Genomic DNA, 24,391 nt, shown 5'->3' on the forward strand with positions numbered 1-24,391 from the left:
GGCATTATTTCAGATTGTATGGATCCGTACACTTAATAAGCTTGCCAATCGGTAACCTGGTATCATCTTAAAGACGGTTTTAAGAACGACAGGAACAAACGTTGAGCTGTACTTTGTGATACAGTTATGACGGCAATTCCTGAAGCGTGATTACATCGTTGAGTTACTGGAATTCCGGTTGACATTGGATCTTTCGATTCCTGGTACAACTGGAATCTTCTAAGTATCATCATCATAGTTCAGATAGCACGTAAGTCCAAAATCATATTGATTCAGCAAGTTGCGGTCACATTTGAACAAAGTTCTGATTGTCAGTACAAATTATTAATATTTTACTCACAATCGTAGGCGAACTTTTGACCTGAATTGCTGATAATCAGGTCATCTAAATGTCGAAATGTTAGGGCCGAATTCAATTGATTGTATCGTATTTGCTCACTTTGTTTAGCAATTAAGCGCTTCAATTTAGATTAAGAGGGCTGTTTACTTTTGCTAAATGTTTTGCTTAATCTTCGATCTCTTACGTCATGACGTTGAACACGATTATTGCGTAATTTGTGCTACTTTGCGTTTTCAGTTTGCGTAACATACCTAGATCGAAGAATCCGAACTTGCGAAAGGAGATTGTGTAAAGCAAAAACTTACCACACTTTTTCTGGACCAAGATACAGAATTATTTTTATCTGTGGAAAAAATTGTTTACTCTCCTGTTGGTTAGATCGGTGCCTTGAGGTATTTTCTTCTTTGGTTGCCCTCGAAAGAAGTCTGAAGCAATTATTTCACTCCTGTTTGTTTTTTTGCGGACGGTGAGTTTTGGTTTTCTATTGGTTATCGGTTCTCTCAACTTGAAGAGATGCTATCATTATCTTCCATTTATCTTAATTATAGCTGTAAGCTGAGCGGAGCTATATTGCGGTGCACTTGGTTTACAATTCGAAGAATTTGAATTGTATTGAGGCGCTGTATTTTTACGACTCGTAGAAGAGTATTGAAGAAGTATTTTTATAAATCACTTTAGTTGGAGTGAATTTAGAAACAGGAAATGAAAGGCGTAAAAAATTGGAGTGGTTTGGGCGCTGAAGAAAATTGAAGAGTGGAGCGAACAGAGAGCGGTTTTTTGTTCATTCCGCTGTTTTCGAGAGAGCGAGAAATTTAGGTGTGAAAAAAATAAAATTTTGTGTTCACGTGCGGCTTTTTAAAACCGTTTTTTTTTGTGTAGAAGTTTGATTATGGTATTGTATTTTAGGGTTGTTTTGATAGTGGTTTGTATGTTTCTGGTCATTAATGTGATCTTTATACCATTTTAGGTTTTTCAGCTATTTTGCTGAATTTTAGGCGACTTTGAGCAATTTTTTGCTTCTTTTTGTTATACTGCTTTTTATGAGCTTTGTATATACGCATAGTAGTTATGGAGTTTTTAGATACCAAGTGATTACAGTTTTATTGGTGTTAAACATTTTTTGTCAAGAAAAATGGCAATAAACTGAGTAATTTTTGATGCATGTTGATTATTTTGATTTTAATTTTGAGTCGTTTTGATAAAGACTTTTGAGTAATTTTTATAAAGATTTCAGCAAAATTTCGTGTTTTGCTTTTTTCCTCAAATCGTCTGATTCTGCTCTTTTTCATTTTTTTTAGTGTTCTAGCTGGTTATAGCAACTTTTCTGGAGGTGTTGTTGGAATTTATTTAATGCACTTTTCAATGACATATTACAAATTTCTAACTTTTTTCTCTTTTTTGTTCTTCGTTTTTAGTTTTATAAATCGACGATGTTTTGGATTGGTGGACCCTTGACCGAATTAGTTCTTCAATTTTTTTAAAAATAATGATTTGGATTCAGCATAATGGCAGTTGATCCAAAACTTGTGGCAGAACATTTTTGGTTTTGTTCTTCATTTCCTTTTTCTTACATCCGCTTTCTCTACTTCAAAATTATGTTGGGTTTGTCTCTCAATTTGCAGTGGTTCAGTTCAAATAATTAAAAGTAAACGTATCACATGTGCTTTCGCCTTTTTTTGAACTTGTAACTAAGTGTGATTTTTTTATCACATGCTTTTTTGTCTTTTCTGGTCAGATACTTCTTCATTGTTCTTTTTCATTCTCTTGCTTTAAAGTGATCATTATTATTCAGTAAGATAAGCATTATGTTAGTGGTTTTTTGTTCACATGCGGCAATTTCACTTTTTTTTAATTTTAGGCTATTTGTTTTTTCAGTTTTTTGGATTGGATTTTTTTTTAATGTTTTTCTCAATCCATTCGTAGTTCATTCTAGGCCTATTCTTTGTTTGAACCAAATTACTCTTTCTCGCTACTTGTTTTTTGCTCACATGCGTCTTTTTGACATTGATTTTCAGATTTTTTAAAGTTTTTTTGATCAGATTTTTTGGAAATGGTTTATCCAATTCAGTCATAGTCCATTCTATGTCTAGTTTTTCTTTAGGCAATGAAAGTTCTTTGAATTGTACGTCAGGACTTGTCCTGCTATGTATTTTTGTTTTGTCGTCGGACGCTTTTTCGTTTTACCTTTGTTCACACAGCAAAACTAAAAAAGTCAAATTTTCTGAATGTTTTCTTCCTCTCACTTACGGCGTTTGCTATTTCTCTCTTTATCTCTCTCTTTCTCTCTCTCTCTCTCTGGCCAAGGTTTTGAGATCATTTGCGTGATTAGATTTTGATCGTACGTGACTTTAACTCACTCAATAAAATAATTTTTGCACTTTAAAACTTAAGTTCAATTTAAATTGGTTTAATATGTGCAGTGAAGGTCTCTAACGGAGGCTTCTGCGGAATGAATTTTTGACGAGCTTTTTCAATTTATCGCTGAATTTTTTTTACCTAGCTTTTTGAGCGGCGTCGATTTTATCAATTTAGATCTGTATCTGTTTTCATCTCTATTATACGTAACGCAAGTCTATTCTTTTGCAGCTGTTCCGGCAATCTGCCGGCTATGCTAGTCGGTTGTTTCACTGAGACAGAATGTAAAAGTCAAAGCCGCACGTGAAAACGGGTGTCTATGTTATCAAAAGAAGAGAGAATGTTTGTGGTTTGTTCATGCATCATTTTGAGAGGGAAAGCTGGAAAATTAGGCGTGGGGAAATTTTGCTCACGTGCTTCAACACATTCTTTGCCGGTTTACTTCAAACTGGCCATATATATTTTACGTAGATGAATGCTGATGATTTTTTCAGCATATATTAGACTTTTAGATTTCCAAGTTTTTATAATCAACGAGGCATCCTTGAGATTTTTGCATTTCTTTTATTTGCTCTCGAACGAAGTTTGAAGCAATTATTGTAAACGTGTATGTCTTTTTTCAAATTTTTCGCTTGACCGTTTTTGCGCTTTTTTTCGAGAATATTCTCAAGTGACTTTTTCACGCTTTCGTTCTTCATTTTTGAGTGGTCTCTATTGTTCTCACTCTGAAGTAAAGCTTGCTGCTAATATAAACTCGATTACCACAAATCAAAACGGCCCCGATAACCGAGTGGGCAGTGCTTCTGGTCAGGGATCGGGAGGTCAATTGTTCGAATCCCAGCATGGGCAACTATTTTTGCACCCATTAAGAAAAAAATTATCTAGGTTACAGCCCCTGAATTAAATTGCCTCGCCTGTCGTTCGAGAGCAATTCTTCCGACATTAGTCGGTTTATATTTGTACTAGAACATTCTTGGGCGAGTTTTTCAAGCTTCAGTTCTTTATTTTTCTATCGATCTAAGTTAAGAATATAAATACAATACAATAAAACATATAGTAAGAGGCCGAGGGATTAAATTTTTATGCAGTTTCAACTCCTGTTTAGGGACTATGGTCGAAACAATGTTTTGTCTTTTTTTGAGCGTTTTTTTTTCAAAATTCATTCAACTGAAATTATAGAAGGAGAACCATAGTTAACGCTTAGTTAAAAATCTGTAGCTTATTGAAATGTGAATATTTGAAATGTGTAGCTTATTAAGTACACGTTCAAATCAGTGTTAACCATGATTTCCGTTCTGAAGTAACGCTCAGAAGTGAGAGTTTAATTGAGATTGGATGCAGGCTGCGTCTCATAACGCTTGTTTGCTCTTTGTTTCATAGCAGCCCTCATCTTCTCAGCCGGCTATTATAGCGCTCATAATTTTTTACAATTCAAAGAATTTGAATTGTATTGGGGCGCTGTCTTTTTTTATGATCTGTTCACACATTTTCATGATTTTTGAAGTCAAATTGGAGTTGTGATTTTGGTCACGCCGAAACAGGAAGTGGAGCGAAAAAGCGAGTGGTTTTGCGGCGTGAAATTTTTTCGCTCTAAATTTAAAGTGGAGTGAAAAAACGGTGTTTGAACAAAAATTCGCTTTCTCGCTAGTGGTTTTTTGTTCACATGCGCCAATTTCATTTCGATTTTTACTGTTTTTTCAATTTTTTGGATAGGATTTTTTTCTAAATGGTTTTCCCAATCCGTTCATAGTCCGTTCTAGTTCTTTCTGTTTAGTCGATGAAAATTCTGAATTGTACGTCAGGACTTGTCCTGCTATGGTTTTTACTTCGTTGAACAAAAAATGTTTTGCTTTACCTCATTTTGCCGCTTTTTCAACACTTTGCGTGAAATCTTTTTGACTTCTCTAGGCTAGTTTCTCTCTTCTCCCATTCTGCTAAAAGTGATTTTGAACATCAGTTGCTCAGCAAAGCAATTCAAAATAAACAGAGTCGGTATTAAAAATTGAAGTCAGAAATAGAAACGGGATAAACCCATAAAGCCCAATTTTAGATGCCCGCTATTTGAACGTCGTTCCTAGAAGTCTAATTTACCATCTCTAATGATTATTGGTATTGATTGTAGATTGTAGCCCCTGTAGTCTCTATCTAAGAAATTGAAGTATGTTCAACTACGAAATGCCATCAAAATAAATCGGACTTAAAAAATGTTTTTGTACAAAAATCTTTTTTTCCAATATCTTCTATTCTTTCAATCCCAATCATGCTTATTGGAATCAACGGCGGCTGTTTGTAATTCATCGCAAACGAAAGTTGTAGCAATTATATTAGTCCTGTCGGTCTTTTTTTATGCGATTTTTCGCTTGACAGATTTTTTGTCTGACGCTTTTGACTTTTCGTCCTCAAAAACGTGATAAACAGGTAGCGCCCAGCGGGCAATAAGTCCTCGTAGAGCTTTTCAGCTGTGTTTCAGCTCAAGCTCTTTTGGAGACTTATACTTATACTTAATGGTGTGAAGGGCGCTTCTTAGAGGTTGAAGACACCCCCCACTCTTGACCCCCCATTGCCCCCCAATCAGCCCCCGGTGAACCCCCCCCCCCTCCTCCTCCTGTGGCTAGCTACTGACGAACAACCGCCCGCTTGCTAAAAACTCAAATTTATACTATTTTGCAATTTTTTTCAAGGTTTTTGAAAATGTTTGAGAGTTTTTGTTTTTTATCAGTCCTCGGCGTCAAGGAACCTCCTCTAGGTTTTGATATTAGGTTACTGCATTGTTTCTAGTGGCCGTGGAATTGGTTTTCAACTTTTTAGTGTCACAAATTTTAGAAAGTTTTTGATAAAACTTTTCAAGTTTTTTTTGAAGTTTTTTTGAATTTTCATGGCGTTTTTTAGATTTTTTCAGCCTTAAGAGCCATGGAATCTCCTCCAGGGTTTGAAAATAGGTTACTGAATAATTTCTAGATTAAATGGAATGTCTTGCAAGATTTTAACATCACGAATTCTAGCATATTTTTGATATTTTTTGTCATTTTCCAATTTTTTGAGTCTTTATTCAGATTTTTTGAGCCTCAAGAAGCCTCAAAAAGCCTCCGTTTCCACTAACAATAAGTTACTAGAAAATTTTTGTTGGTCATGGATTATTTTTCAACTTTTTAATATCACGAGTTTTAACAATGTTTTTTTATAAATCTTGCAATTATTTTAAATGCAAAATTTTTAAATGTTTTGTCATTTTTTAGGTTTCTCTGGCCTCAATGGCCACAGAACTTCCTTTAGGGTTTGATAATATGTTACTGCATAGTTTATATATGTAAGTAATGGAATGTTCTGCAAGATTTTAATATCACAAGTTTAAGCATATCAAGAATTTTTTAAAATATTTGCAATTTTTTCTTGTTTTTGAATTTTTTCCTGCAACTGAGGCCATGGAACCTCCTCCAAGGTTTGATAATAAGCTGCTGCATTGTTTTTAGAATTAAAGGGATGGTGATCAACATTTTTCACGACTCCAGTTTCAGTAATATTTAGATAAAATTTATGGAAAACTTTTCAAATTTTTGGAAAATTTCATGTTCTAAATGTATGGATCTTTATGAGCCTGTGAAACTATTTCGCAGTTGAGACAGGGATACCGGATAGTCTCTTGAGACAATGAAATGGATCTTAAGATATTAATATATTGAATTTTTGCAAGATTTTTTAATTTGCAATTTTCAAAATTTTTCATTATTTTTTGTCTTTTCTGAGTCTAACAACCATTACTGGCCGAGGAAACTTTTCAAGTCTCGGAGATGGGTTACCTGACGGCAATTCGAGACAAAAAATGGTTTTGAACTTTTTTTTACTGCAAAATTAGTTTTTATAAATTTGCCCCTTTTCAGTTGTTTTTCTTGATTTATTTATTAACAAGGCTAGATAACTAGAAGTTGCAGAGTCGAATCCAATCATGGAAGATATTCGTGTCTCTTTTTGTCGGTTAGGTTTCCTTTCCTTCTCTTTAACGATCACGTTTTCATCTCTCTCTCTCTCTCTCTCTCTCTCTCTCTCTCTCTCTCTCTCTCTCTCTCTCTCTCCTCTCCTCTCTCTCTCTCTCTCTCTCTCTCTCTCTCTCTCTCTCTCTCTCTCTCTCTCTCTCTCTCTCTCTCTCTCTCTCTCTCTCTCTCTCTCTCTCGCTCTCTCTCTCTCTCTCTCTCTCTCCCTCTCTCTCCTCTCTCTCTCTCTCTCTCTCTCTTCTCTCTCTCTCTCTCTCTCTCTCTTTGTTGATGCCGCACTTCAGTTGCTGTTATGTGGCGTAATGTCATGATCTCTGATCCTCATTATCAATGAGTTATAGTTGTGGTGTGATTAGGGTTATGGTTTTTATCATAAATGATCTATCAGGAACTTTTTAGGAAACCATTGTTATTTGCTCTCAAAAGCAATTTGTAGCAAATATATTAATCCTGTTTGTCTTATGCAATTTTTCGCTTGGCCGATTTTTCGTCAGGCCCATTCGACTTTAGTCTTCAGAAACGGGATAAAGATGTAGCACCCTGAGGTCAGTAAACCGTGGCCAGCTTTTGACGAATCCAACCGCTTGCCGGTCGTTTGAGAGCAATTCGCCCGACGTTAGTCGGTTATGTTTTGGCAATCTGCCGTGTTTTTTGTTATATTCAGCTAAGGATCTTTTCCGTTTGTGCCCCCAGTAGCTTTTGCACCCCCTTACAGAGCACGTGTGATTACATAGTAAATCATTATGTAAAAATATGGCACGTGCGTCGGGGGGAGGGTGCAAATAGTATAAAACCACTAGGCTGGGGGGCACAAACGGTAAAGACCTCAGCGAAATATTTGAAGGCTTAGATTCTCTGAAATAGTTTTCTTTAATCAATTTTTTCCAGTGATCGTCCGGAGTCTTGAGTTGCTCAGTTTCACTACTTAATAAACGAATGTAGCTAGTTGATTGGGTTAGTTACTAAATTGGTATACTTTCAAAAATTCGATCAATTGAGCTTCCGAACTCAATACTCCCTTCTAATATTTATACACGGTGGCGAGTCTTGCGTTCAATTGCTCTCGAGTAAATATTTTAATCGTGTGTGGCATTGACTTACCGCGTGAACTTTATCGCGCTTGACTTTTTGATTTTTGCGTAGTCTGATTTTTTGACCTAAAAACCGTGTTTATTTACTCGCGAACGAAATTTGAAGCAATTTTTAGTGTATCTGTGTGTCATCGTTCTCTGATTCGCAATTTCAAGCGGCTAAATTTGAATGGCGGCAATTTACTAATAAAGGTAAAATAAAAAGCGCACCAAAATTGGTTTTATGTTTTCACTTTAATGCCGATTGGTGGCCTTATATCAAGCATCATTTAAGAACCCTATTGTAAACGTTTTGCACCCCACTAAGACCTCTCCCGGCTGAAGCGGGGAACGGTAAAATTGAGCCCCTGTCGTCAGGTGTTCGAGTGCAGCTCGTCCGTCATAAGTAAGGTATCCTTTTTAGTACCCGCCACCACCTGCATTTGTGAAGTAACGAACTTACTGGTCTTGAAAAAAAGTTGCACGGAACATCATTTTAAAAAACAATTCAGTCCTCGCTATAAAGGAAGAGAGCTAGTTACAGATGCGTTGCGGTTGTGCGAATTATGTCATTTTTAATTGCTCTCAAACGAAGTTTGTAGCAATTATATTAGTCCTGTCGGTCTTTTTTTACGCGATTTTTCGCTTGACCAAATTTTCGTCTGACGCATTTGATTTTTCGTACTCAAAAGCGGGATAAACAGGTAGCGCTAAGTGGACATTAATTGCTCTTTAAGCCTTTCAGCTCACTAGTCTTCAAGTATGCGATTCACAGAATCTGTTTTGGAGACTTATACTTATGGTTCGAAGGGCGGTTCTTAGAGATTGATCCCCCCTCCCCCCTGTTGCCACCCCATCAGCCCCCTAGTTCACCCCCCCCCCCCGCTGAGCTCACTTGGCCCCTTCAAGTAAGCTAAAGCTAGCCTCACTAAACCGTGCCTAGCTACTGACGAATTCAACCGCTCGCCGGTCGTTAGAGCAATTCGCCCGACGTTGGTCGGTTATGTTTGTAATCTTGGTGCGAAGTTTCACCAGCTAATTTAATTATTTTTTAGCATACCTTATAACCGCCAAGCGTTAGTTTTGAGTCATTCAATCAACTTTGCAATCATGTGTGATTCGATTTTTGTCATTAGAGGGACTTTCCTTTGCATTTGTGTTCTGAATGACATCAGCTCAGCTCGAATGTTGAACCTGATTCTAACTGAGAATGTTATACTTTAAGTGATGGTTAGTTGTTTTCTAGAGTTGGTTTCCCGAGACTTATTTTTAGGTTTATTTCAATTGTTCTTTGAACCAAGTTTGAATCAATTACTGTAGTCGTATATCTTTTTATGCAAGTTTTTGTCTAGTGGATTTGAATTTTTATCACGCTTGACTTCATAATGCTCTCTCGTAATCTACATTTCTCTGTCATTCACTTTATTAGCAATCAAATAAAACATACAAGCAGCAGTACTGAACTAGCGGTCGTTTACTACTAGACGTCCAATTTAAAGCGCGTTGAAATTCTCATTTCCACTTCAAATCTTACGAGTGACTTGCATAAGCTCTAATAGAATCTATTGATGTCCCTTGGGCCCAACTGAACTCCCCTCTGGCGGAAGCAGGCTGCATCTCCAGCCCGTTAGTCGTTCGAGAGCAAATTGTCGGACATCAGTCGTTGTTTCATTTAGAAGAACAAAAATTTTTCGTTGGTACTTTTTCGCTGTTATATAAACAAATCTGTTCCTGCTGTTCATGAAATCGAGCTAGGTCCGTAATTGATGCTAAAAATGAAATAAAGATAATTTTACCGCTTAAGAAATTGTACATAGTTGACTGTCCAAGGTTCAATGATTAAAATTGGTGTTTGCAAAAATTGCTCTTAACGAATTTTAATTAGTTGTCGCAGGTTATGTTGTATCTTTATATCGTCTCAGTGTTCGACTGTGACGTCAGCGCACACGATGAGAATATTTATAGATTTTACGTGTTCCTTGTTGAACTAGTGACTCAATCATACGCAGTTTGCGCTCCTGTTGAAGGCAATTTGCATCAAGACAGCGAAGTAATGTTTAATGTGGTCAATTAAACTTGTCAATATGCAATAGGTAATCGAAAATCTATTTTTTTTCATTTATTCTAATAATTCGAGTCTTCGTTGCCAAGTTATGTGTTATTTTGAGTAATAATGTATTTCAGCAATGCAACTCGACAGTTGTGCGTTTTTGATGTAGTTTATATTTTTCAGAGAGCATTTACCTCGAGAGAGAGCTAGCAGTTTATCTCGTTCAAGAATGAACATCTTTCGACGATGTACGAACTCTATATCGTCGGACGAACAAGGAGCAATAGAGCCCCACGAGGACTCCAACACATCCTACGCCATTCTGGGAGAGGGAGACAACTTCCCTGTCTATCTTAATGTCTATGATTTGGTAAGCTTTATAATCTCAACCTGTTCAATTGCTCTCGAACGAATTTTGAAGCAATTATTGTTAACCTGTGTGTCTTTTTGCGAATCGAAGAGGAGTATTGCTATTGCATAGGTTTTTGCTTTTTGGCGGAAGCAAGTTTTTTTATGATATAAACTATTGGCTTTTGTTTTCAAACATTGACTTCTGTTTTCAAACATTGAACTTTAACAGTAGCTTAGTTACTAATATATGGTAATAAGGAATTGATGATAATATTCAAGATCGAAAGGTCATTTTGAGAAGTTTTCCTCCCATAATAGTCCCTACTTGGGTTACATGACAATTTACCCAATTCCCATTTACTCAATGCCATTTTACCCATTACTAACTTACCCAATGCTCTTTGGTCTTTTCGTTCAATTATCCGATTACAAATTAGCAGTCGCTATTACATGGACGAATTAAAATATTTATGTGGACAATATAATCCCACATTCGGTTGTGATAGTTTCATATCAAGTCCCACGGGCCATTTATTGGATTCGGCTAAATAAACTTTCTGGTAAATTTAGCAATAGAGTAAATTGGATAAGTTGGCATTGGGTACAATGGCAAGTTGGGCAAAATGGCATTGGGTATAATGGAATTGGGTAAATTGTCCTTACACCCATCCTCGCTATTCAAATTACTACAGACACCACCCTCTCTTCGATATTTCGGATTTAGGTAGAAGGCCGGCTTTCGATTTTATGTTTCTGATCTAGAGATTGTGTGTGTGTGCGTGTGTTTGTGTGTGTGCGTCTGTGTGTGTGAGCATCTGTGTGTGTGCGCGTCTGTGTGTGTGTGAGCATGTGTGTGTGTATGGCTGTGGCACTATGCGGGTGGGGCTATAATGGAAAAGACCCGGAGTTTTTCGTACCCATAAAAAAGTAGGCCCCACTGAATTAAACTGGTTCTACTTCTTTTCACCCCTATTCATTTAACTCCCTATCATTTAACCCCGATTTAGTCAACCCTCTATCATTTAACCCCTCTACCATTTCATCCCGCCACTTAGCAGTCGACATCAAAGGCATGTTTTGTCATAATTAAGTAAATAAATTAATCCCACTTTCGGTTGTGATAGTTTCATATCAAGTCCCACGGGCCGCTGAGGCATGGCCATGGCCCGCGAGGCATGGCCAAATGATTATATTGCTAATTTAATTATCCTTATTTAATAGAAAGATTAAAATCGGGGTGAAAGGATAGAGGGGTTAAAAGATAGAGGGGTTAAATGATACAGGGGTGAATAAATCGGGGTTAAATGATAGGTGGTTAAATGAATAGGGGTGAAAAAGCGGGACATCATTAAACTGCTCCGCCTGTCGTTTGAGAGCAATTTTTCCGCGGTAGTCGGTTTATGTTTAGTTTTAAATGCGAGAAGTCTTCTCATTAGCCTGTGTTAACAAATTAATGATTGTTTTGGTTGAGCAGTAATAATTTCAGATCATCAGGTCGGTAGTGTTAGTTGACTTCCTAAAGCTCCCAAAATTTATAAAGATATGAAAATTCAAATTTAATATTTCAATTCAAGACTTTTTCTACGCCTGATTTCGTTGTGTCAAACTTGATTAAAATTGAGAGTTGAAAATTTGGTTCTGAATTGACTTTATGTTGTTTTAGAACCGGCTAAACAGCTACACGGGTCCAGTGGGCTTCGGAGTGTATCACACTGGCGTTGAAGTACACGGAACGGGTCGGCATACTTGAATCATTATTTGATAATTTGACCCCCTTACTCATTTTAAAAGAATCGTATCAATTCAGCAGTTTATAGTGGTTCTTCAATAGGTGCCCGGGCATAAGTTTATCAAATGAGTTATCAGCTTTTTTTTATCTACATCGGTATCTGGACTTTTTCATGGACAGTAGAAAATTCGGGTCTTTCGTTCCCATAATACCCCCAAGCTCCCCCATGAAATCAATGCAAACGAACAATCAAGAACAAAACTACCACTTACAAATAAACCACGTACATTAAATGTTACTGCGCCTTAAAATATTGTTAAAACGAATCCAATATTGCAGAGTTGATCTGGGGTTACGGTTGTTGCGTGCATGTTTCAGAGTACAGCTTTGGTGGCCATCCCTACCCTATCAGTGGAATATTCGAAATGGATCCACGCTCAGCAGCTGATCTGGGACAGAACTTTAATTACAAGTTAGTTACTCCTCAATCAGAATGTTTTTTAACTAATAATTTTATGAAAATTTTATCCTACTTTTAACTGTTTGAACTGCAAATAGATGAACTTTTTATTTCGGACGAGTTAAGTTATGCAACATCGGGAAGGGCTAGATTCAAAGATATTGGATTTCATTTTCGTCACTCTTAGGTGTTGGCCCAGATCCTCTTCGTTGTTTAATATGGCGGACAGGTCTTTTGATGTGGGAAATTGAAGGCATTTGAAATTTACAATGCGCTGGCTGATCTATCATTGTTCGGCAAGATGTGTTGAGTTGATACACATTTTTGGCCAATTGCCCCAGTTTAATTCGGTTTATAATGTTGTAAGCCTCAATCAGCGTAGCGTCAGATTCGTTTCTATGTTGCTATGATATTTTCCGAATAATTTGATCATTAAGTGTCCAAATTCGGTGCCTACATTGCGCTTTGTTTCTCTTAATTTGCACTCGTCAATGTTAGCAAACGCTTGATATATAAGGTTTGTTCCTCCTTTGTCAGTTTCAATGCAACACAGTTTGTCACGTTCCGAGGTTTACATATAGTTGGAACTTTGATTGTTAATTTCAAATTTGCTAAGTTAAACAATGGGCTGTATGGAATTTTGCATAAGTCGTGTCAAGCTAATTGGATGAGATATTAAAATGATTGTACGTAGACGCATTTGATACAACACGTGCAAAAATGTTGGTTGAAAACCAATCAAATATGCCTAAAACTTCGTTTTATTCAGTTTACCCACATTAAAGACCCTTCCTTTTTACCTAAACGGTGATTGTCACCTCCCCCACTGTAGTGCAATAGACAGCACCAATGACTGTTGTTAGGTACCATACCATGAAGGATGTGTTCTGAACCCTTTAAGCACTGTCCCTTATTGACTGCCCAGCGGCAACACAAATATAAAAAAAAAACAAAAATGTGGCTAGGATGGTACAATTGGGCAATTTTTTGGGGTCTGTTTCTATGGCCCTCGCCTCGTTTACCCCCAGTTTTTCTGTGAATGTCATCTTTTATAGAGGCCTTAACTCTAACTCTTTGGGGGAAAAATGACTGAATCATATCGAATTGGTGTCACTGAAATGCATAATTTGTAATGTTGATGCTTGAACGCAATACAAAACTTGAAAATCTGATGGCGAACACGTGATGTTTTTTAGGCATGCGTGTTTAAATTTCTGCTGGGAATTTCATTTATTTCACCTTCATTCAATGTAAACATGGGTTTTTTCGTGGGAATTTGCTTCCTATTATATATAGACGGGGGGGGGGGGGTTCCGTTGGGTTTATTTCCTCGACCCGATGGCGCCAAGAGTTTTGGTGTTCTTTTCTGCTAAAGACACGAGATTCTAGCCTAATCTTGCTGAATTTACAATTAACATCTCAGGTGTTAGTCCCCACGTAGCATATAAGACGTGCCTAAATACCCGACGTGCTAAATTACCCACTGCCATAATACCGAATTAATTCCCTTTGATCTCTAAACTCTTTTTACATTTGAAACTTGGTAAATAAACATACATTATAAATTATTTCGCGAATGCATTATTATGCCAAATATTCTTGTTGATAATTTAAACAATGGAGTAATATATTGGGTATATTTAGGGTATTTTGGCTCATTGGGTATTTGTTGGCATCTGTAGTTTTGGCCTGACACCACGAGATGCTAGACCACCAGTTAAAGTGAGCTTTCTGTTAATGTTGACAATGTTACTGTTGTTGCTGTGATGTAGGGAGACGGTGCTGTTAGGCCAGACATTTCTGGACCTGGAGAGTGTGCACGAGATAGTGCAACAGTTGGGAGAGGACTTCAAGGGATACACGTATCATCTGGTACACAAGAACTGCAACCACTTCTCCATGGCATTCTCAAGGGTAAATTACTACCCGATATCGAATGAATCGCTCAATAGAATTGTATATAAACCAAACAACATATCAAATATGCCTAATTGAGTTATCATTAATTGCTCTCGTACGAAGCAGAATAGATCCGATATTTTGTCGATCGGTTGAGCGATTTGATCTGTACAATAGTTCACACAAAGTTTCAAACTTTAACTTTAACAGAAAATCAAAGTTTTAGTTGCGCACCCAGCGGAAGGGAAAGCTTAAATAAGTTAGCTCAGAAGAGAAAAACCTTGTCGCTAACTAACACTAGAGAATGCCACGTGTAAAAATTGTGCTGCTTATTTGCCTTGTTTGATGTTTATAGATTCTATGTGGCGCTGAAATTCCCAATTGGGTGAACAGACTCGCCTCTTTGACAGCTTGTCTGCCCTTCATACAGAGGTGTATCCCAGCGGAGTGGCTTACCCCTGTTGCACTCCAGGAATCTCTCCGTAACAACGAAGACGTACACTCTTCCACTGGCGGTGATGGAGACCACGGCCCTGGTGAGTTTCTCCCTCTAGATTTATTTTAGATTTAGTTATAATATCCAGGATTTTGAAGTTCTGGAGATATTTGTACTCATAGGGCGTAAGTTGACCTGACCCGATGCATAGGTTTCAAATTCTTATGACTCGCATCAATATTCTTTTGCGTGAAAGACAAGTATACAATGCCAGTGGTTTTAGTCGTAGCAGAAACGAAGGCAGCTTTCACCTCTGTGCCCCCGCAAAGCTAGTGCTAACATTCCATTAGAGAACTTTGGAGAGTAATCTGAAAGTCTAAATCAGGTTTAAAATGAGAGACTAAAAGTTAGCTAAGGAAAACTATGTCAGATGATCAATGCTGTTAATGCGATCCTATTGTTTTACTACTCGAACAAAAATTTGCTTTGCTTAGTGGAAATTAAATTAAGTTGCAGAAACAAAATCGATTTTAGTATAAGATAGCACAAGGCACGGATAGCCGAGTGGTAAATGATTCTATTACGCTGGTGGTCGGGTGTCGAACCCCTCGGTTGGTGGGAAGTTTTTTTTGCACCCATAAAATTTTATCTCGTCTACAGCCCCCTCCGACGTTAATTGGTTTATGTTAATTAATAATCGCCTCTCAAAGGTGATAATTAGGCGCTCCTTTTTCTACAATCCGTTGAATTTGGATTGTTTTGGTGCTCTGTCGTTTTTAATGGCCGCTTTCATCGCTTTCCTTCAATTCGTTTCATATTTTCGTTTTTCTTTAGTTACTACTTGCACGTTTGACTTCTGACGTACGTACCTTACTTCTGACGAAGATTTAGCGCGACAGAAGACAGTGCATGAAGTTATCAAAGTTTTTTTAAGATGCACTTCTAATTAGCCTTAGTTTTACGCTCACAGTCCGCCAATTGAGATGCGGATGTACCATATTTAGTGAATCTAATGAAACGGTTGACTACTCTTTGACAATTGGAGAAAATTAGGCTGACGTCAATTTTTCTTATTTTTTGTTGTTTTTTCAATCCCGACATCGGGAAGTGGTGTAAACGGCGGTTAGTTTCCGTCACTTCACCGGCTTTGGTTTTTTAAAGATGTAATCACACAGTTTTGATGACTTCCTCTAAGTGCTTAGTGAGTTTTGGTTTAAATAATGTTAAGCTCAACAGCCCGATGGCTTTCTTCAAGCGCTTAGTTAGTTTAGTTGAAATCATAGCAAAAATTGGCGAAAATTTTTTAGTTTTGTAAGGGGCATCGATTTCTTCTTCGGTGCATTTCTCTACATACGTTACTACCTCTATTCTTTGGTATCTCTATTTTTTCGCGGCTATATCTTTTTTATTCGTTTTTCGTTTCAATCCCATTTTACTGGAGGTCTTGGCGACTATTTTCCGACAATCTTTGGGCTACCTTTAGTTGGTTTCTTCAGTCGGAATGAATTTGTTTTATAGCTGCAAAGTTATAAGCTGAGTGGAGCTATATTGCGGTGCTCTTTGTTTTTTACCACTCGAAGAGGTGCATTGGTAGAGTACTTTTTTTATCGGTAATTTTGTTGGAATGTATTTGAAACAGGAAGTGAAATGCGTGAAAAGAGTGTTTAGGTCAAATAGCTGAAAGAGCAGAGAGAAGAGAGAGAGAGGTTTTCTGTTCATGTTATATTTTCGAGAGAGCGAGAAGAGAAGGTGTGAAAACATTTTTTGTTAAGCAAGCAAATTTTTTTAACTTTTCAAAGTTTACGGCATTTTCAGACTTTTTTAAACTCAATTTTTTCAGTCAGAGATGTTTGTTGGGACTAGTGACCCAAACTAGTTATAGTCCCTTTGAAAGTTTTTCATTTTTGACCATCTGAATCAACAAAATGATGTTTTAAATGATGGTTCAAATTAGCTGTTTTTGTTGTTTTGGTTGGCTTTGCGATGTAGTTGTTACTGATTTCGAGTTGTTATTGTTTTCGGATAATTGAGTAAACTTAATCAAATTTTGGACAATTTGTCTTGCTTTTTTGTTTTTTTTTGTCTTAATATTTTGCTGAATTTAAGCTTCCGGCTATGGTTTTTCTTTTCGGATCGTTAGTGGTGATCCATTTTATAGATTTTGCTTCTAAAAAATCGCGTTGGAGGTCAGTGAGGGCATTTTTCACTGAAACAAATAAAATATATTTATTTTTTTATTTTTCTTACGTTCTTTGTTGTTTATTCCAGGTGTTGGGTGGGTAAGGGCCTGAACAGAAGCAGTAAAAAACTTATTTACCGAATAATTGATTGCTCTGTCAATTTTTCAACACTATCCTTCATTTTTCCTTTCAACGGATTTCGCGATATGAACTATTTTGTCGCTTTTTTTGTCAATTGATATTTGTTTATTGAATCTGAATTAACTGTGTCGGAAGCTTTTTCACCAGTAGTTGTTTCGAAAGACGCAATTCTAAATGAAATTTTTTATATCAGATCCTTTATCAGTTTTTGTTGTCAGTTACTTTTCCATTATTTTGCCTGTTGTTGTTTCAAGTTGGTTAGCGTTGTCAATAAGGAGGTTCATTGTAATAGTTAGGGTAGCTAATTTTCTACTCCGAGTCGTTTCCGGAAGGCTTCCGGCTATGTTTTTTGTGTTTCGTCGTGTGACGCTCTTTTTTGTTTACATTTGCGCACACAGCAAAGCTGAAAAAGTCAAATTTTCTGAAATACTTCTTTCTCTCACTAATGTTTTTTGCGTGCATGATGTCATTTTTCACCCTCTATCTTTCTCTCTCTCTCTCTCTCTCTCTCTCTCTCTACCAAATGTTTTTTTTTTGGTGATCAGATGTTGACTTACCTCGCTCAATAAAATGACCTGCACTTTATTTAGAACTTAAGTTTAATTTGAATTAAATTAAGGTCAAAGGAACTCATATGTGTAATAAACTGATAAAAAGGCTTCTGTGGAATGAATTTTGACCAGCTTTTTTAATTTGTCGCGGAATGTTTTTTAACATAACTTTTTGAGCGGCGTCGATTTTTTTTCAACTTAGATCTGTATCTGTTTCTATCTCTACGGCACGCAAGTCTTTTGCAGCTATTCCGCTAATCTGCCGGCTGTGTGTTAAGTGCGTCATTTGAAGTATTTGACTGACTGTCTTTTCAAAATTTTCCGAATGATCCTGCTCTTGTTTTTCTATAAATATAGGGGGGGGGGGGGGAGGAGTTCCCTAAAGGTAAAGAGATCTCAATTTCGAGAATATGTCTCGGCTAAATTTAATGTTTTAGATTCGGAGCCTTCTCTGACCGCAACAACGCATCACAACAACTCAATCCAAGTGTACGACTCAATTCCCACATCAGGCCACGAGACTTCAGACTCTACAGGCGCCCCAGGGGGAAGAGGGGGAGCTGGCAACGCGCGGAGTACTGCCTCTGCAGCCACAGAATCAGCAGTCGAATTCCTAGGAAGACTCACAGGAGCAAACACTCACCCTAATAACGCACCCAGAAGGCCCAGTTTAACTTGACATTCAGAACTAGTTCCTCAAACTTTGTCCTTTCTGCTTATAGATAATAGTTAAATTAGACAAAAAAAATGGGTGTACAATAATCCGAGTAAGCTCTATAGAGTAATATCAGTGACTTTAATCTGTTTCTCAGCACTACTCAAACTATTTGTTCAAAAGTTTGAGCAATTAATAAATTGCGGGAAAATTTGTTAAAGGGAATTTGATCGGAAGCCAGCGCAAGAAAACTGATTTTTAATGTTGCTTAGAGGTTCAGGTACCGAGTTGAAACTGATATTATTTGATCGATTTGACCAGCAATGAAGCTTTAGAGCATTCAGATGATTTCTGCTGAGATCATTTTGTTCCGATGAAAGAAATTCACTTGGGGGTAGATTAATTTTGTTGCAATTGTCATTTTTTTCGAGTTTATCAATTCTTTTCCCACTGAATTTGATGTCTCTAAACGTGGACAGTTTGACCTCTAAAGAACTGCCTTACATATTTCCTTTTCCTACATCTGCTTGAAAGCTTCAATGCTATCAATTAATCATAGAATATGTAAAGATTAAGTAAGATAGCAGCTGAGGGCTTAATAGCAGTTGACTATTTATGAACTTCACCCTCTGTCATTTAACTGAACCGCTCTGAGGAAAAGGAAATAATTGCAGTCTTTCATAGATGACGTATAGCACTTTTCCCCTTTAAGCATGTGAACATTTTGTAAAAATGAGTTACAATTGAATTTTTATTTGGGAGCTTTAAATTCGTAAATAATTCAGTTATATCTCAAGGAGTAAAAAGCTATAATGCAGTTTATTGTTTAATGATCTTTATAGAAATCAGTTGAGTCTAATAAATTGACTGTGCTTAAAAAAGCGGTTTGAAAGATCTTTTTAAACTGCGCTATTAAGTGCTTTAATCAATGATTTCTGTAAAATTGTTTTTGAGTTTCGTCAATTCAAGCTTCACTTTGTGTTTTAATAGACATTTCAAATCAGTTTTAGTAACAAATATATGTTATGAGAACAGAATTGTGCATAATCTATACCTTAGCACATTGATGTCCTTTTAAGTAATTAGCAATGACAAATTAAACGGTCGAGCAGTTTTTAAACTATTATAATGGTCATCGTGGAGTTTTCAAATAAGTTTTGAAGTATTTTTTATCAGTTCACAGAATTTATTGAATAACGAATCAAAGATCAAAACACAGCTGTCAATTGATATCAACAAGGTGGCTCGGGGGTTCGTTTTTCACTATTATTTTGACCCCGTGACACTGATAATAATTTGCTGAACAGGAGTACAGCAAACATTAAAATCAATATCTTAACGTAATGTAATCCGAATTCTAGCATCATTTGAATTCACAATTTTAGGGAGCCGATTATTAGTAAAACACTGCTAAGTACAGTTATTACCGCTGCAACTATTATAGACAAAATCGTCTCAACCAAGAGAATTGCTTTTCGAATTATTTCGCATTGAGTGAGGTATAGAAAAAAACTACTTGAATGAACGCGAAAAATGACAAAACTGACCGGTGTTACTTCTGGTATCTTTTAATTGGCAGTGATTTAGTTCGGGTGCGGTTTTTCCTAACCAGCTGCTAAGTTTTAACTCAGTTTTTGCTGACCAAATGATTTTCTAACTCGATTGTTGGTACGGTTTGGAACAGTTTGGCCATTTTATCATAATGAGACTTCTTCGTTTTTAGCGATTTGTATTTTTTCGAGCTTTTACAGCTCGAACGGTGTTTCACGGTTGAGATTGAGCTAGTTTAGGTGGCTTTTGGATCTGAATGCTATTTTTGTAGAATTGTTCTACGGATTTTGCTGTTAAGAGGCGACACCTGATTGTTTAACAGACTCATCATTTACTGAGCTAAGAAATAATTGAACTTTAAATTTTTTCCGTGTCGCTTTTATTTTTCTAATGGTCTTGTGAAAAGTCAATGCATGAACTTATGAAAAGTTAAGATTTCGGAAAAAAAACTGATGGGACAGCGCAAATTGTGAAGGTCATAAATTGAGAAAACTGATGCAATTTTAGGTCTTAATTTCTGTTTCCGCGTCTTCGTATGTATTTCCTCTATTGTTCTTTCGTTCATTTGGAAAATATTTTACGAAAACCATCCGGTGCAATGTTCGTTGGGTGTAATTGTTTCGGAGCTGCAAGATTCGCAAAAACTTCAAGATTAATAGATTTTGATTTTATCAGTTTTTCTGTGATTGTTTTATAATGTTGTTGAGAAAATCAGTGATAGTTTAACGAGCAATTGGCAAGTTTACGTTTGTTTCATGTAGAGAGGAGTACAAATTCTTCCGGCTATGTTGTTCTTAAGATGCGTTAACGTAGCTAATGATTTCTCAATTAAAAAATGGTGTGGTAATTTCGGTGAAGCCGTAGCAGGAAGTAGTTCGAATGCTTTTGCTATGTGATTTTGAGCACTCACAACGGTATTTAAACAACTATTTGCTTTTTCGATCAATGTCTCTTCGCATGCGCCAATTAAAATTTGTTTTTACGATTTTTTGTATCGCAAATCAAATTCCGAAGTGATTCCAAATATATTCCCATTTTTGTCCGGGCACTTTTTTATCACCAAAAGGAGCAAAAAAGATCTTTGGTACCGCATACGTAATTGTTCCGAAAATTTTGTGAAAACGATTTTGCGGTCACAAAATTCAGTCTTATGAAATTGTTTATTATGCCTCTATCTAATTTTACAATCTTATTAGTGAGTCACCTCACCCTGTTACGTATCATCTTTGTATTTTCTTTGGTTGTCTTGCTTAATTTTAACTGGATTCTTCTTTTATCTGATTGTAATAACCTTACCTCTTCTTCATTAAAAGTATCCATATAGAATTGTTTTGTTCCGCCTATTTTTCTATTTAATGCTTTTATAAGAACTTTACAAAGTTCGTATATGTGGAGTTCCCTCACAGTGAATAGTTTATATTTCACTCTTAAAGTTTCTACTAAAGCCTTTCTCTGCAAATTAAAGATAGTTCTCCAAATGAATCTTTGGTACTTTTCAATTTTCATGATCTTTGTTTTACTTGTTGTACCGTAGTTTAGTACTCCGTACTGAACAACTGGTCGAATGTAGGTATTGTATATTCTAATCAACCATTTACGGTCAAAAACTTTAGAGAAATACCTTAGTGTACTCAATTTTGCTATTACAGCGTTTGTAATTCCTTTTAAATGCGCTTCAAATTCTAGCGTCTGATCAAATATCAAACCTAGGTACTTGGAACTTTCAATAGTTTCTATTTCTTGTACAGTCACCGCAAACCTGTTACTAGAATGGCATGGAAATTCAACTATGTGTGTTTTTGATGTGTTGATAGAAAGTTTGCTTTTCAAACAAGTTTTTTTTTTGCTCGAAATTTAAAGTAGAGTGAGAAAACGGTGTTTGAACAAAGATTCGCTTTCCCGCGAGTGGTTTTTTGTTCACATGCGGCAATTTCACTTTGATTTTCACTGTTTTTTCGATTCTTTGGATCGGTTTTTTTTCTAAATGGTTTTCCCAATCCATTCATAGTCCGTTCAAGGTCTAGTTTTCTGCTTAGTCAATGAAAATTCTTTGAATTGTACGTCAGGATTTGTCCTGGTATGTCTTTTTTGTTTCGTTGTCTGACGCTCTTTTTTCGTTTTACATTCTTTTACACAGCAAAGCTGAAAAATTCAAATTTTCTGAATGACTTCTTCCTCTCACTAACGGCATTTGCGCGCGTGACGTCATTTCTCACTCGCTTTAGCAAGAATTTTCAGGTTATTTGCGTGATTAGATTTTGATCATACGTGACTTTCCTCACTCAATAAAATGACTTTTGCACTTTAAAACTTAATTTTAATTTGAATTTTTTTAAAGTCAAAGAAACTCCTATATGCAGTAAAGTTCCCTAATAAGAGTCGTCTGTGGAATGAATTTTAACAAGCTTTATAATTTATCGCTGAATGTTTTTAACCTAGATTTTTGAGCTGCGGCGATTTTCAATTTAGATCTGTATTTGTTTCTATCTCTGTTATACGGCACGGAGGTCTATTCTTTTGCAGCTCTTCCGGCAATCTGCCGGCTATGTTTTTCAATAGCCGCACAGCGATAGCTGGGGCTATTATTGGCCTTCTCTTGGTTTTTTTTATTTCGTCGTCGCGAAATTTGTTACGACCATATGACGTCACAACCACTTTTCGTTCATTCGTTCATGCAATATCAACTGAAGTGCGTGTGTGACTGAAGTTTGCTCTTAATGGAGCGAATTTTTTGTTCATTTGCATGATTAAATGTCTGGTCACACTTGATTTACCTCACTCTCAAAAATGACTTCTATTGAAATTGACTTTTATTTACTTTAATGCAAAGAGATCAAAGGTACTTTATCTCAAAGGTCAAAGGGGTATGTGTCACTCTAAATGAAGGTTATTTGAGAGCAGCTAATAGAGGCAGCAAAAATTTATACTGATTTTTAATCAAAATATATTATATCAGCCTTCAATGAGAAGACGAAATTTTTTGGTCTGCCTTTTTTACTGTTTTTTTGAGACTGCAGATCTCGGAAGCTATTGCGGCTATTTTCTGGCAGTCTGCCAGCAATGTTCTGTGCTGGGCTCATTATAAAAACATAGCTGGACAAGTCCTGAATTACAATCCAAATAATCGAATGAAAAATTTTACTTGAATTTTTCTATGGTTTTTGCTGTTAAGAGACGACACCTGATTGTTTAACAAGCTGATCATTTAATGAGCTGGGAACATTTGAGAAATAATTGAACTTTTTATTTTTTCCGTATCACTTTAACAGTCAATGCATGAACTTATAAAAAGTCGAGATATCGGGAAGAAATTGATGGGACATCGCAATTTGTAAAGGAGGTCGTATATTGATGAAGCTGATGCAATATTTAGGTCTTAACTTCTGTTTCCGCGTCTTCGTACGTATTGCTTCTATTGTTCTTTCGTTCATTTTGAAAATATTTTACGAAAACCATCCGGTGCAATGTTCGTTGGGTGTAATTGTTTCGGAGTTGCAAGATTCGCAAAAATTTCAGGATTAATAGATTTCGATTTTCTCAGTTTTTCTGTGATTGTTTTATAATAATATTGTTGAGAAAATTGTTGATATAGTTTAATGAGCAATTGGCAAGTCTAAGTTTGTTTTATGTCGAGAGGATTACGAATTCTTTCGGCTATGTTCTTAAGATTTGTTAATTTAGTTAATGATTTTAAGTAAAAATGGTGTGGTAATTTTGGTGATGCCGTAGCAAGAGGTAGTTCGAATGCTTTTGCTATGTGATTTTAATCCCTCACAACGGTGTTTAAGCAACTATTTGCTTTTTCGATCAAGGTTCTTTGGTCCTATGCGCCAATTTAAAGTTGTTTTCTACGTTTTTTTTTGTATCGCAAATCAAATTTCGAAGTGATTCCAAATTTATTCCTTTTTTGTCCGGATACTTTTTCTTCAGTTAATGAAATTTCTTCGTACTGTAATTCAAGCCATGTCTTTCCATGCATTATTTTGTTGGCCAAGAATGTGATGAACGTCACGCTCAACTGAAATTAGCTCTGTACCATTCATGAAGTTTTTATTGTGTAACTGGTGCTTGAAGTCAGTTGCCTCTCCTTGTAAGAGTTAGTTTTTTCATGCAAGTGAATAAATGTTTGCTCACTTGTGATTTGATCTACTCCCAAAATGATTTTCCTTCACTAAAGTGACTTTTCCTCAGAGAACATAAAAAATTTTTTAGTCTCCCAGTTTTTGAAATTAATTCGTCCGTTTTTATTCATTAATAATCAAAAAATTAAATTTTTGTGGGGTTGCTGTCTTTTCTTTAATGATCTCTTCTCATGTTTTCATGGTTTTTAAAGTCAATTTTGCGTAATGATGCCGAAAGAGGAAGTGGGCTGAAAACGTTATTGGAAGCGTCGAATTCTTTCACATTAATTTCAAAACGAGGTGAGAAATAGGTATTTAAACAAAAGTAGATTGTGTTTTTTTTTGTCCACGTGTGGCAATGCGGCTTTTGTTTTCAAGCTTTTATCTTGAACAAAATAAGTGATGAATTTACGGAACTAACAATATGACCTTGTACATATTAAAAATCATACCTTCGTACATATTAAAAACCAAGTTGAGTACTGATTAACCTTCAGGATAAAGTAAACGCTG

General features: G+C 36.3%; 2 protein-coding genes across 6 annotated transcripts in view; both read left to right on the forward strand.

The window, feature by feature from the left end:
• LOC142337879 (importin subunit alpha-3-like) overlaps positions 1-24,391 on the forward strand; it is a 249,192-nt gene that overhangs the window by 179,492 nt on the left and 45,309 nt on the right. The gene's annotated exons all lie outside the window — the stretch shown is intronic.
• Positions 18-19,193, forward strand: LOC142337881 (deubiquitinase DESI2-like). 4 transcript variants are annotated; one of them, XM_075387490.1, is made up of 7 exons: positions 18-250; positions 9,988-10,174; positions 11,819-11,891; positions 12,263-12,356; positions 14,117-14,258; positions 14,599-14,779; positions 17,989-19,193. In XM_075387490.1, the coding sequence occupies exons 2-7, from the start codon at positions 10,034-10,036 to the stop codon at positions 18,228-18,230; spliced, it is 873 nt and encodes a 290-aa protein (XP_075243605.1). In that variant the 5' UTR covers positions 18-250; positions 9,988-10,033; the 3' UTR covers positions 18,231-19,193. The 4 variants fall into 4 exon arrangements, with proteins under 4 accessions (XP_075243605.1, XP_075243607.1, XP_075243606.1 ...); XM_075387492.1 differs by lacking the exon at positions 18-250 and adding an exon at positions 545-806; XM_075387491.1 differs by lacking the exon at positions 18-250 and adding an exon at positions 545-732.

Source organism: Convolutriloba macropyga, chromosome 4 (genome assembly GCF_964194025.1).
Source record: "Convolutriloba macropyga chromosome 4, txConMacr16.3, whole genome shotgun sequence".
Lineage (NCBI taxonomy): Eukaryota > Metazoa > Xenacoelomorpha > Acoela > Convolutidae > Convolutriloba > Convolutriloba macropyga.